General features: G+C 40.2%; 1 protein-coding gene across 1 annotated transcript; it reads right to left on the bottom strand.

Annotated features, from left to right (window-relative positions):
* Nucleotides 1–6,834: 6,834 nt before the first annotated feature.
* LOC111645518 (gap junction alpha-10 protein-like) lies at nucleotides 6,835–8,748 on the bottom strand. Its single transcript, XM_023394760.2, has one exon. It carries the CDS (start codon nucleotides 8,509–8,511, stop codon nucleotides 7,048–7,050), a length of 1,464 nt encoding a protein of 487 aa, XP_023250528.1. The 5' UTR covers nucleotides 8,512–8,748; the 3' UTR covers nucleotides 6,835–7,047.
* Nucleotides 8,749–15,535: the final 6,787 nt, after the last annotated feature.

Below are 15,535 nucleotides of genomic sequence, written 5' to 3'. Positions count from 1 at the left end.
TTATACTTATGGCAATCATGTATTTAGCTACACTGTCCTTGTATTATAGAGAAGACAAACATCCCTACTGAAAGTATTTGGTATAGTATGTTGGTGTGAGACACCCACCTTTTCAAATTCACAAATCATATGTAAATCTGTTCAAACACAAAGCAACATGATCAGCTCCTACGTATGAATCAGCCTCCCTGATCCTGTGCTGTATGAAATTCAGAGCTTCAAACAAACACACTGGCACGTTATTGATTTAGGGAGATGCCAAATTCATCTGCTGTTGAAAAGTCGATAGCGAGGCACGTGGCAGGGGCGAGTGCTGCCGCTGCCGCCACCCTGCCCAGCGCTCTGCTGCGCCGTCAGCGCGCGTCAGGCTGGAGCACAGGGTGATCAAACTGGAGTTTGAAACCGCAGTTGACAATATTTCATTGCACTTGATTTTTCAAAAAGAAAAAAAAAAAAAAGAAAATTGGTTGATGACCCTTTAAATACAGAGCTGCTATTTCCCTGTGTGGTTTTTGTAAATGGATCAGTAGATAGTGGCAGCTTGACTGTGCTGGTCTCATGATAAACACAGGACACCGTTAGCCAATGATAATCTAATTAGAATGTACTAAATGCTCAGAGTACACTGAAGAACACTGCTCAGCTGATTTTCATACACTTTAATTTCTTAATGTGAACTTGTTAATTTATTTATTTGGGCTCTTGTTTGGGGTTGGTGTTTGGGATGGGTGGGGGGTGAGGGGGGAGGGGTTGTAGAGGAAATTGCATAGATGTAAAATGTAGGTCGCTACCCTTTCTTAGAATGAACTTGTTGATGGTTGTATTTTGTTATTGTTGACAACTTCATGAAAAAAATAAGTCTTGATTTACAAGTCACACGTACTTAAGTTGTAATATTTTAACTTAAAGGGGAGTGAGTGTGTTTACAATTTTGTGTATTACCTGTTCTTCTTGTTTTGTAAAGATATAATTAAGATCTGAGAATTAATTTGAATAGACGAGCTGATGAAGCTGTTTTTTTTATATACATAAGTTAAAAGTGTTGATGACTTTGGGAGAAAAATAGGAATCTGACAAGTGCAGCTACAATTTCTTGCCTTAGAGGTTACAGAGGCCAAACTATCCAGTAAAGGAACAAAGGATTTTATTCAACAGGAAGTACACTGGGCATGGCCCTCTGACCCCGGCTGTTAGAGAAACAGTTTATTTCTGACTTTTTGTTTCACAAAGTACATGTCCGCTTATGGAAATCTGGAGACCCAAGGTGGTCAATACTAAATAAATAAATGAAATGTTATGAAATATATAAATAATAATATCAGTATATAACTAGGCAAAATATGTAATATAACCATGAAACTATCAGACAATTACACACAATTTTAGAACTTTTTGAAAAAAACAAAACAAATTACATTGTATTATTTTAGTTTCATGGCTACATCATATATTTTGTATATATTTATTTATTTATTTTACTATTGGCCACTGTGAGTCTCCATGTGGGGTATATCATAAAGAGGACCAACTGTTTAAAAGATAAATTAAATGTATTTGTTGTAATTAATCAGTTGCATTTCTGTAATTAAGCTAAAAAAAAAAAAGCTACCCTGGAGTAAACATCAAAATATCAAAGTGAGGCATCACATCATTTTATAGCTTTTAATCCGTTCTACACAAAACATTATGGAGGACCAGGGGTGTCACAGGAAAAGTAAAACATTTCCATAATTTCATATTTTAATAGGCATTAAAAATAGGAATCGTTAAAAGAAGACAATAGAATTTGCAAAACTATTTCAACAGGCATTTTAAAAATGCTTCATTACTTTTCCTGTGACATCCCTGTTCCCTGTTCCCATCCCTGTTGCAAAATAGCAACAACAACAACAAAAAATGTCAACTGATGAAAATGTGATATCAGAACATCCATTTGCTGATGTTTTCTTGTGCTTTGTGCAGAACACAACACAGGAAAAAGTGCCATGAAATGATTCTGTGCCTCATTTTGACTTAAACACGTTCCCTCCCTGTTCTCTTCATGTTATGATGCAAATGAAACACATGCTCTCTTTCTAACGGAACGCTGCACATCAGAGATGTGGAAAAAGAAAGAGAAGTCGGTCTACAACAAGGACGCTGCACAATATTCCTCATTAATGGGACGAATGGACCAAAGATGTCAAATTTGAGGATACATTTTTTGAACAAAGTCTGACATTGATACTGAAATTATGATCTTTTTCTTCTTCCTTTTACACACAAAAGCAACTTTATCTGTGTCTAGCAGTATTAGTTGACTAGTTAGCATGGAGCATGTGTAGCACCAGTGCAATTTTAAATTCAAAATGGTGTTAATAGAATTTAAAGGCTTGTTTTAGTCCAATGTCTGCAAATTCAATACACTTTTTATCGCTGCTGATCAGTCTTTAAAGCACACTCTGGACCTCTGATGTTCAGATGGTTTCATTTCATCTCAGTACAACAATCAACCCGGACACTTGAACCTTGCTTTAGTCGGGAAACAGAGTGGCGTTATTGTTGTGTGGAAGTGCAATGCAAGAATGCAACCGCGTCACCATGCCACAAAAACAAAACTCTGACCATGTTCACAGTAACACCAGCAGGTTTTCAGTCCCTGTGAGTTGATTAGCAGACTCATTAAGCTGTGTGGACGACATTCAAAAACCGTCAGCAGCAGTAATGTAAGTACTGAAAAAAAAAACCCACTGGTATGGTCCTTTAATTGCATTTTGGAAGTGATGTGTTTGGTTAGTGTCATATTGTATTTGTAACAGGTTGTTGTGTGCACCATGTTTTCAAACCGGGTGATGCCTTCAGTTGATTGGAGGAAAATCCTGCACTCTTGAGCCACTGTAGGTTATGACTGAGAACCAGGCTGTCTACACTGTACGCTGCTATCATCAGATTAGCCGTGTCAACCAACTTGGGACTGACCTACTCGTCTAGTCAACTGAACAGAGATTCCTCAATAGGATGTTTTAGTTTCCCAACTTTCTAACATCTCTGAATGCAGCGTTGATCTCGGTCCAGCGGTCATGGTTTAAAGTTTGAGCAGTGGTCATCAGGGAGGGGATGTTATCACCTTGGAATCAAATGCCTTCAATTTGCATTTACACAACATGGCAGCATCTGAAAGGAAGCACTTATTTAATCCAATCTGTTTACAGGAAATTGTCAGGGCCACTTCTCACATCTCAGATTGTGATTGAGTTTTTTTTTTTTTTTTTTGAACCTCTGTTGAACAGACTCTTAACACTTATCTACCTGGATGATTCAGTATACCTCTTTTTATGGGTAAGGACTGTATGATAGACATGTAGAAAGTTTCTGTGCCGTTGTTTCTAACTTTTTACAGTGGTTACGTCATTGTATTTGTAGATTTTGGTGAGCCATTTTTCATGTGTTCTTTTTTTGAGTACCTGCAACATGACTGTTATACGCAGATTCAGCATTTTTGATTTCCTTTTTTTAACTTTGAATGTTCAAATGACCTGTTTTCTTTAGATTTTCTTTGTAAATATTGTGCAACATGTCATGTTTTGTTCATTTGATATGAAAAATTAAAGAAAAAAAACAGCATTTTGTCGAGGCAATTTTTGTTGAAATAAAACAAAAAGCATGAGAAGTCTCTGGTTTGGTGTTGGTGTGTGGATTCTGATGAAAGATCATGTTGAAAAAAATTGTTGCTGTTTTGTTAAGAAGCATTTAATCTGAATATAATATAAAGTATCATTGAAATGACTGTATATAAATGACTATACAGAGATACACACACGTTCTAATCAAGTCTTTGACTTAGAAAATGTACTTTAAATTAACAAAGTCCATGTTACACAAGCAAACAGACGTGACGAGAACGCTCTCTAATCCAGTGTTGTCTCTGCAAAATCTTAATAATTCAGCCAACACATGGAACAACATCCACATTGTTTAAAAAGTTACAATCCCTTGGTATTTGTAGCCACATGGAGGCGCTCTAAGGTGCTTCAAATCCACAACAAACTGGACTTTGGCTGTCTCATCATGGCCGACTATTTGTCTGGTTTTGGCCCCATGAGACTTGAGCAATGGATCAATGTTGATGGATGGATCACTGATACAGCTTCTCCCCTGCTGGTGTCCCAGCTGTGCTCTCATGGACATGATGTTAGCCCCGTCTCTTCACTTCTTCATGATGGAGGAGATATCCAGAAACATACTCTGAGAAAGACAAGAACACATTAAACACACATTGTATACCTGGAATTCATGAGGCAAGCATCTTTCACTATTTGTCCAATGTCACTGCTCCATTAGTTACCTAACACTCATCATTTCTGTGACCCTAAAGGCGTACGTTCACATCAGGGAACAACATGAAGAAGTAGAATGGCACCCAGTAGAGCGCAAACCTTTGCCAAGCCCAAATCTTTTCTTATCTGGATACAGACTATTATCCTGATCTAAACTAAATTGTACAAAGTCAGAGATCTCAACACAATAAATATGTATATACATCAAGATCAAAACATGATTTGTCGCGATGTCAAGGAAAGTAATTCCTAAAACGTTCCTGGATCTGCCCTGTGATTCGGATCCACATCAAAACTTTAACGGGTTCCTTCCTGGCCCGTGTCCCATCACTCCACCAAGTTTGGCGCAAACAGGTTCTCTACTTTTATCATAATCCTGCTGACAAACATGCAAACAAAGAAACAGACAGACACAGGTGAAATGATAACCTCCTTGGTGTTGGTAATGATGAATAAATCCTTTATTGGTGATCTAACATCAGTGGTCGAGGCTTCAATGTGTGTTGAGTGTTGCTAAGTGTTGAATTATTGGCAAACACTGCACAGCAACAGGTATTGCTGTTTATGTAGCATCAGAATTATCACACACATATCAACACTGGCCAGAGGTCATCAAACACACTACAAGTCTCAGTCGTGGTGACTACATTACTACTAAAACTCAACACTTTTTAACATATGCTGTTGTGTTCGTTGTGTCAGAAGTTTCATTTTGGTCTTAACCGACCGCTCCATGATCTCGTCTGTTTTCTGCATTTTATAGTTAATAGGCTGCTGACTGGAAATTTTGCACAATCCCAGGGCAGGCTAACTGTTAGCTTCATCCAAATTTTCCTTTCAAATGTGACGCTGATCATTTCTGACGTGAATCATAAAACATAAACTGTAAACTGTCGTAGCGACATGAGTAGTCAGAGACGCCAAAGATGTTTGAATTTACATACAGTATGAGTTGATTTAATATTGAAAACAAGACATATACACCACTTGTTAGAAGGCTTTGCGGTCACTCACACACGGTTTGAGAAACACTGAATTTAAAACATGATATTTTAGCTAATTTCCCCTCTCTATGACGGGCTGTTTTAGATGTATGATGTAACTGATGACATGTGAAGCCTCTGTTTCCGTCTGTACCATGCAACTGCTTTTGATGACAGTTCAAATCATGGAGCAACATTTTACTGTGTGTATAATACCTCAGACTTTGATCTTATGTCTCCCAATAACTGGATGGCTCGAGGATCCACTGTAATAATGGGTTGGACTGGAGTTTCTGTGTATCCCAGGTGATGTTCCAAAACCATTTCCCATTATACACTGACTACTCAGTTTTCACACTTCAGTTAAGGGTAAAGGGTGATCAGGCTTTGTGGTAGCTGCCCCAAAACTTTGGAATAGTTTACCTCTTTCAATTAAGCGTTCCACCTCCGTCAACATTTTTAAGACTAAACTTAAAACCCATGTTTTCTTTGGCTTTTGAGTGTCCCGAAGGTTTGATCTTTATCTTTTATCCCATATGTTTTTATTTCAAGCTGTTTGCTGTCTGTCTCAGACTATGGGATAGTTGATTATGTCGTGTGTTTTTGTTGTATATTATTATACAGCACTTTTGTTTAAATGTGCTTCATAATTGAACTTGATTTGATTTGAAAACAGATATTGAATCTAACTGATATTAATGATAGAAGATATTTGATGCCTAGAAAATATGTTGAGTGTTTCCACAGTAATTACTATAAAGGTCTGCTTTGAATAAACATTTTCCCTTATGCTGTTTGTATTTGCCTGTTTCACATTGTGGCCAGTAGATGTTGCTCTTTTAACATGAAGCATCAAGAGATCTCAAACAACTGCTGGAACAATTCAGTGCTTCACGAAGCTTCGTCTCACTGTCCTTAACATCCATTCATTTCAAGTTTATGGAAGCAATGTGCGGATATGTGAATTATATAATTATAATAATGATTTTTTTGAAAGTATAAAACTAAACCTGAAAGCTATGTCGGCTGACATGTGTCATGAAGAAAAGTCATTTGTCAGAGCAGCTGTATTTGCAGACTAATTGATTTATTAACAGAACATAACGTTAGTGTTTAGGCAACATTTCAACATTTAAAGGTAACACAACGTTGTTTCAAATTTCCAAATCTCCACTGTCTATGATGTCCTTTACACACATGCATTAAACGTTGAACTGATACTTTATGTTCAATGCTATATTCTGTTTATTCCATTACATAACAATTTGAGAATGAATTAATAATTAATGTGCACATTTTATTAATTTGAGAACACGATTTCAGCTCTGTATCTATCTGTGTTTATGAAAGAGTAGTTATGATCTGTAAAATGTATATAATATAGAGTCTAATTTTGCGTTTGATATATTTTTAATAATTCAAATTATGCTTAAATGTCCTATGACCGTCATGTTAAATGAACAATAAAAACTAGTTTCATTTTTTTGTATTTAACTTCGATCATGTCTTATAATTTACCTATTTCTTGGTTATAATATTTATTTGATTTCATGAACTTATAATAAAATTATTATCTGGGAAACTTTTTGTTTGACTTCTTCAATAACCCACCAGCAGATGCTCCATGTTTTAAATATATATGATATACAGTATATGATAAAGATTATTATGGCAGATGAAACGATAGACGAGCTTCATAACTGAACAGTAAATGTCTGCCAACCCTCTAGACGAACGTGGAATGTGATTCAGACACAAAACAATCTCTTCTCTTTACTTGCCATTGACATCCTTCGGCCTCCGGCAGGCGGCATCATGGGCATGTCTCCCTGCAGGGATCCTAACTCGTCCGACTCCTCTGAGGTATGGAAGGAAGGACTCGTGGAGCGGCTAAAGGAGGACAAGCTCTCAGAGGGTGGCCTGATCATGAAACTGGTCTTTCTGGGGTTAGGGACCAGGGCCTCGCTCCCCACTGACTCCCTTCGCTCGTCCTCATCGAGGTCTGGGATAGCACTTGGCCTGAAGGTGCTACTGGGCAGCAGGGCGTCCAAATGGCTGGGGTGAGGGTGTTCTCCTTTGTGGGTGTCCTCAAGATGGCTGGCTGCACTTTCCTCTGCGTTGGACACAGCTGAGGCCCAGGGTGGATGGTGGGCCACCGTGGCTGCGTGGCCATCTTCGTGGGTTTGGGCAGTTTGCATTGCACAGTTCTGGTCAGACCTGGGTGGCATCCTAGGTTGGGGGCAGATATAGCTGGTATGACTGTGTACCAGATGAGCCAAGCTGTTGTGTCTTGAGGCGTCCTGGTTGGCTTTGAGCCCAGTGTTGTAATGGGGAGGCTTCATGTCCGCCTCTGGAATCACTTTGAAGGTCTGAGTCAAAGGCCCGTTGTGAGGTGATAAATTGCTCATTACACAGAGATGTGGTAAGGACGCCTTCTTCCTGTTCTTGTAAATCACACTGTCGTCTTCTGTGTACCTCTCTCCGTACAGCGTCTGTTTGATTTTCCTGATGCCCAGGTGAGATATTTCCAGGATGTTGAGGAAAAGTGACACACCAGCGATGGCGATCATGAAGACCATGAAAATGGTCTTCTCTGTTGGCCTGGAGATGTAACAGTCTACACTGTTGGGGCAAGGCAGCCTCTCACACTTATAGAGTGGCTCCAGTTGGATACCATAGAGTGTATACTGGCCCAGGATGAAGCAGACCTCCACCAGGGAGCGTGTCAGGATATGGATGATATAGGTTCTCAACAGAGAGCCTCTGAGAGGCGCCTTCTTCACCCTCCTCTGCTCGTCCAGCTTCCTCAGCTCCTTCTCCATGCGCTTATGTTCATCCAACGCCAACTCCGCCTCGTCCAGCTCCTCCTTCAACTGGGCCCGTCTGCGGTGGCGCTCCTTCTCCAGCGATCGGATGCAGTAGAGGGCGTGGCCCATGTAGACCAGTGAGGGCGCGGACACAAAAATGACCTGCAAGACCCAGAAGCGAATGAGGGAGATGGGGAAGGCACGGTCGTAGCAAACTGCCTTGCAGCCTGGTTGGTCTGTGTTGCAAACAAACTCAGACTGCTCGTCATCCCACACGTCTTCAGCGGCCGCTCCCAGGATCAGCATGCGGAAGATGAAGAGTATGGTAAGCCAGATCTTGCCCACGATGGTGGAATGAATGTGGACCTCTTCTAGGATGCTGCCCAGCAGGTTCCAGTCACCCATGGTCAGCTTCTCACCACTTCACTGCCACATGTCCTCAAACTGTGGAGACATAGCATACATGGAAAGATTATGAGAACACAGGCCCCTGGGCATAGACACCGCTCGTATATAGGACCCCCAGGCTGAAAGAGACATGAAATGACTGCAAACAACGCGAAGACACTCTCTGGCTTTATGGTCATTTTGTGTCTTTTAACTGAGCTCTTTGACTTTCAGACAAGAGCTAGACACCACCTTGTGATTGGATCACAACTGCTACGACATGTTGATGTCCATGTTGGTGGACATCCCATGAGTACTAATTAGTCAGGGTTAGGGTTAGTAGTCATTACTCATTGGCCGGATTACATCCATCTTTGAACTCAGCCTTCAATTTGATTACACACAAGATAAGTCACTTTTGTGACTTATCTTGCAGGTCGTGTTGACAACATCTGTCCACAAACCTATCTCACTGGTAATCCCTTCTACAGTAGGTGTCTCCAGGACCACGTTTTGCCATGATGAGACATGATGAAAACAACACCAGCCCTGCTGTCACAGCTGGTCTTCGACACCATTGCAGTTAGCTTGACCTGGTTTGGATTCCTTCAGTGTCAGTGCTTCAGCAGGTTTTTACCAGCAGCTGAATGATCGACAGAGGTGTCCTCCTCTCCATTACAAACACACCAGGGGATTAAAACCAGTGAAAACACTGAGTAAAACTGTTTCATGTTAAAAATCATCCCTGATTGGCTTTGAGCTGAACTGCTGTTAATGTTTACTCAGCTCTTTTGTCTGATAACTTCAGATCCAGACATCCGATGACTAAAATCCTTCATCTGGTTCAAATATATAGATAAAACCATCCAAGATCTAAAATGAGTCATTTGTAAAAACTGGCTTAAAACTAGATAAAAGTCAACGTTGAACTTCTGTCAGACAAACACAACACTGACACATGATCATAGAGGATATGATGTCATTGAAAAGCGACCAATGAAATACAGGAGAACTGATGGAAACATGTGGGATAATGTAAGAACACAACTCAACAACATATAGAATACAGGTCTAGTAGTGAGTATCTCTGGCAGTAAGACAGGGGTACGTGGGAGTCAAAACAAACTAGAGCTTATCACATCAGGTGTGGCATCTGAACAAATATTTCCCTAAGACAGAAAATAAAGAATTTGAAATGTGATCTGATCAAAATGAAGAGAAAATGGAACAAAGCAGTTTGATTTAAATACAGGGCTTAGGCTTTACTATACATCCGTATATCACAGTGGCTGCTGTCATAAAACATCATTACTCAGAAGTCACCTGTGGATGACATCATCACTACAGTCTAGGGCTTAAAGACACCTGTTTGAAAAGAAGATGACTCAACTCCAGTAATTTCATCATTTCACTGATGAATCTGAACCCCAGCTGGTCTTTTTCAAGGCTTTCTATCACTGGAGCTTAATGTGTGGTCATCCTATTTTCAAATATGTCACTGCCATGACGGCACTGAATTACTGGTGTGTGTTCACTGGACAAAATAAAACCAATTCATCTGGAATCATTTCAATCTTTTTACAATCACAAATAAAAGAAAATAAAACATTTACACTTACTATTGAGTCTGTCTGAGAAAACTATTCTACCAGAGTCATTCCTGGACCAGTGTGTTGCACAAAATGACATAACACCAAATGACTCCATTCAATGAAGTAACCATTTGTCAGTATCACTTACATATCACTGGTATGGGTTCCCTCTTTGCCTCTTGATGCACTTCATCATGTTCAGATAAGCATCCTATGATTTGACAGTGTCTGTAGAGCTACCCCATGGAGGTGTCTGGAGGTCCTCTTGTGCCGGTCCCAAACTCCGGTCCACATCCCTTTGCTCCCCTCCGCCTTTGTTTCTCTGTGTATCTGTGTTGTGTGTGCTGTGGCAGCAGCAGCAGCCTGTGTGTTGCGAGTGCTCTCCCGTGTTACATGCAGAGTTCACAGGATGTGAGCATCGATCGCCTCCCGACGGGACAATGCCCCCCACCGCCCTCCCCTCTCCCACGCCAGCAGTGCCAACTCCAACCAGTGCCATCAATATCACCCTCTCTGACAGAGCGAGGTGATGTTTGTTTATGGCTGGTTTTTCACATAGGTCCAGATCCTGGGGCCCTCAACATAAAGATGTTAATGAGCCAGCGGGGAGGCCTTCACGTTTGAGTTCAGCTCAGTTCACCAATCTAATGTGGATAATGTGGCTTCATTTAACCTGTCGTCTTGCACACAGCTGTTAAACTGATGGGTTGGGGATATTCATGCATGCATGACTGGCTGGCATCCCTGCTGTGTACATTCAATACAGCAAAGTATGAACAAGGACATGGTAAAAGTCTTCATGTGGAAAAAAACTCAGTGGTTTGGCATCATTTGTATTTTTGTTATGAATAGAAATTGTGAAAAAGCAACAAATAATTTAATGAACTTGAATGAACCTTTTCTGCTTTTTAATTTCCCAGACGTTCAACATTGGTAAATACACTGAGAGACTGAGATGTGAAGATTGACATCAATCTCAGAGACTGTCCTGTAAAACACAAGCCTATAGGTCGTCTGTGCAGCAGATTATTATGACCTATAGTTACGTTTTGTTGCTAGGCAACATCTAGTGGTCGTAGTAATTACGACAGGAGCAAAGGGAAAAGTGCGTTGATGTAGTATAAAGAGAGACAAAGTCCACGTCAGGAGGAGGTTGTGGTGGATGGATGAATATGACACAGGAGAGCGGTGTTTGATTCCCATGTGAAACCAGTTTTTGTTTCTATTGTAACTATGTTGTTATTTTTGTAACCATGACAACAAAGATCGTCTAATGTTGAGGAAGTACATAATCTTTTCCTAACCCTAACCAAGCTATGAATGTTATTATAGTACCTATGGCGATGAAGGTAGCTACACCGCTCCCGGTAGAGTCTGTGTGTTTAATATTATAACCATGACAACCAAGGTTTGGTACACCTATTGCAGTAAGGGCGCTTAATTGAGGAGACACTCCAATGGGTCGTATCAGAGGGTTGAAAAAAACTACCTGATTGGTTGTTCTGGTTGGAGGAGTTGTTGCAATCTCATGTGTGTATGTTAGGTACCAAGATGGAGTCAGGAAATTGTTAGACATTGTCAGACAGCATCTACTAACATCTCTGAAGCTCATTATTTGTCAGGCTGTCGAGCTGTGTCTTAATAAATAACAAAGGATGGGTTTCGAAATGGATAAAACTCTCTGTATTACTGACAAAAATCAACTGAACAACAGAGAAGAAAAAAATAAAGATGAAGAGCAGGAGGGAACAAATCCTTAATTTGCCTGATTTTGAAAGTATTCTATGAAAGATCCCCACACCTTCAGGAACTTTTTATTTGAGTAATGAATTGAATAGTGGATCATTTAGAGGCTTAGACAGGACAGCCACTGAGCATGGGTTCAAAGTTAAAATAGAGGTTTGGAAAACATCTCATCCAGTATTTTCCCAGGCTAGGACATGTCCAGAACATGTGGATAAGGGAGGCTTCGCCTCTTTTACATTTGTCACAACAAGGTTTCACATCTGGATAAATATGAGAAAGTTGGGCTTTGGACACATGGGCCCTATGTACAACTTTTAACTGTGACAATGACTCAAGATTTTGAGAAGAGATTTTCAAATCTAAATTAGAATAAAACCTTTTAAAATTATGATTTTTAAATGTTATTAAAGTCCCACAACCATAATATGACACCATGGCGAACATGTTAGCAACTATAAACATAGTCCTTCTGTTTTAAATGTCTTCACACTGCTAGAGCTTGGGTCATTTTTCCATACACTTTGCTGCAGTACAGACATTCAGGTTCAGTTATGTGTGATGTACTGAGTAGTTTAGATTAGAGTTCACTGCTGTTTGTCAAAAACAATGACATGACACAGGCGTGTGTTTTTAGCATATTGAATGCTGACACTATCCTGCTCAGGGAGGCCCACGTGCCCCCTCCCTCAGTCCAGAGTAAAGCAATAGCACATATTACTGGCTTGATTTGAGAGCCCTGGTGCTTGGCTGCATAAAATGACCAGCTGTGCCTAGAGGGCCTTTAATTAGGTTTCCATCGCGCTCTGACAGAGTCAATGTAGCATTGATTTGATTTTCCCTCCAGAAGCTGCTGCTGTGGTCGCTGAGGCCAAATGCCAGATGTCACACCAGGATCATTGGGTTACACAACCAACGGCTGCTTCATCAGAAGCTCCGCCCGACAAACTGACTGACAGCTGAGCAGCGAGGGCGGAACTTTGTCCGATCTGTCTGTTTGTTGTTGAACACTGGGCTTAAACTCACCCACGTGTTGGTCTTCATATCCTTGTGAGGACTCTGTATGTACTTAGTAACCCCAACTTATAAAGAACCTAATTCAAGTATTGTAGCTACCATTTTAAGGAATTCATACTTCACTAATTCAGAAGTTAAATTACTTATTACTTATTGTTGTTACTTATCTATTTATTTAACAGCTAGTTACCACTTTGCAAATTTGGATTTTACATACAAAATGAATTATATAAAACTTCCTGACCGTACAGAATTATTGGGTTTTAAAATAAAGTTTTTAATTTAATTATAATTAGCTCCATCTCAACAACTTTAACACAAAAAATGCTTCTTACAAAGTAATGCATCAGTAAGCTAGTGATCCAATGACTGTAATTTATTAATAAAACTGCTTTTGGTATTTTGCCTTTATTTGACAGCAGACATTTTAGAGAGAAGCAGAAAACAGGATGAGACAGCCGGGGAGAACATGTAACAAAGATCCTCGGCCACAATCAAACAGTAGATATTTTAGTTACAGTCCAGACTGCAGGTGTTCAGGGACAGTTATGGACAGTTGCACTGTTTTTTGTTGTTCAGGCTCATTCAGCATATTTAATGTGAAATAAAATAAAATAGAGACAAGAATAAATTGCCAAATCCCAGCCTTAAGATACAATACCTGAAGTTTAAGGGTTCAAGAATAAGTGAACAAATACAAATGAAGTAAAAAGCAGCTCAGTCAGACTGAGATCAGGTGACTGACCCTGACATTGTCCTACTCAATGATGAAACATCGTCCAGTGAGTTTTGATGCATTTGACTGAATCGGAGCCACAGACTGCTCCTGTATACTTCTGTATTTATCCTCTTACTTCCATCAGCAGTGAAAGCATCAATAAATGAGAGTGTGCCAGTTCCATTGGCAGCCATCCATGCTCGAGCCATAACAGACCCATCATGTTTGATAGATGAGGTGGAGGCTTTGGGTCATGAACTGTCTGTTTTTCTCCACACTTTCCTCTTCCCATCATTTTGACAGAGGCTGATTTTTGTTTCATCACGCCACAGAACTTTGCTCCAGTACTACCAGTCTCTTATTGTATATTTTTGCAAACTGGTCCTTCTGTTTTTGAGGTTTACCATGAGTTTGTATCTTGTGGTGAGTTTATGGTCATCAAGTCTCTTGATTGATGACAAGACATGTCCACCAACATCCTAGAGAGTGTTCTTGTTTAACTGCGCAGTCAGCCAAGACTTGTGCTTGTCAGTCGACCAGGTCACTTCCTGTGAACACTTGCTTTATTAAAATGTACTGTTGATTTTTGCAAACCAAACTCGTCATTATCTCCTTAAATTGAATGGTCAACTCTTTACACCTCATATTGAAAGACAACTCCATATCAATCTAGATGGCAATTCTCAACTTTCAATCAACTCTGAGTCGCGTGTGAGCTCTTGTGCTTGAACTGAAATGAGTCACAGCTGCTCAATTAAAAAATAGTAGCCGGGTGTTTGCAACTTCCGTACAATGTATTAAAAGGGCTATATCACCTGTCAAGCTGAATGTCCAGAGAACCAATGTAACTGTCCAAATGCTTCCAGTCTGGACTATATGTAGAATGCACCTTAATCATTAGGCAAAGGTAACCCTATATTTTTGGTTTCAATACTAAAAGTATATTTTTTCTAATAATACTTTTGGTACCAAGTAGAAACAAGGAAAGATTCTGAATGAAAATAAACAACTATGAGGTACAAAAAACAACTCCTACTGCATTACCGGATGGCAAACTGTAAAACAGAGAGAAAGGTTCATTTTGCCAAAAAAATATCATTGTTCATATTCATTGTTATGGGACGTCTAGCAGCCATTTAATTATGACGAGAGCAAAGGAGGAAGTCAGGATTGTGATTTGATTATTAGGCAATAGTGGAAAATCAATAACTAGATTTAGCTTTAGCTTTATCTACGGCTAGCCACGGCTATCTCACAAACTAGGTTTCGCTTGATATATTCATCTGATCATGAGTCTGACAGTTCACAGATTACAAAACCAGAATGCAGTAACTACAGCCAAAGTGCAGATACTACTGCATATTTAACTAGCTGTTTTAATGAAAAACACTTCATGAACTATTTCTATGGCATTATGGCTTTATATGATAAAACAGATGTGGTGTCTGTGGTATCAAGTAAACATGCTGTTGACAGTTTTTAGTGACGGATGTCAAAAGTGACTTATTGGATCTTTGTCTCTTATTTCCTGTTTTATTTAGAAGTTTCTTACCTCGTGTGTCTGGATGTTTTGTTGAGTTTTGTAGACTGGATTTTCTGAGTTTTGTTTTATTGACCCTTTTACATCATCTGTCCTTTTTGTTTCTGAAATTACCTTTTTTTTATCACCTTTGTGTTGATGTACGCCGTGTTCCCCGGCGGCGTCGATGACTGTTCCCGTCTTTCCTGTGGTATCTACGGCCGCTGCTCCGTGTTCTCCAGCGGCGTCGACGACTGTTCCTGTCTTCCCTGTGGTGCCAGCGGCCGCTGCTCCGTGTTCTCCAGCGGTGTCGGCGACGGCTACTGGTGCGACTTCACCACCTCTTCTGGTTCCTGATGTGACGTCACCACCTTCTCCCCTGGTTCCGACTGTGGCATCACCTTCTCCCCTGGCTCCAGCCGTGACGTCACCTCCGCTCGTGGCTCCTGCCAG

Source organism: Seriola lalandi, unplaced genomic scaffold (assembly GCF_002814215.2).
Source record: "Seriola lalandi dorsalis isolate HSWRI2012SDOR001 ecotype SW California unplaced genomic scaffold, Sedor1 jcf7180002054953, whole genome shotgun sequence".
NCBI classification, from domain to species: Eukaryota; Metazoa; Chordata; class Actinopteri; order Carangiformes; family Carangidae; genus Seriola; species Seriola lalandi.
The sequence above is the reverse complement of the archived record's forward strand: the minus strand, read 5'-3'. Positions and strand labels throughout refer to the sequence as shown.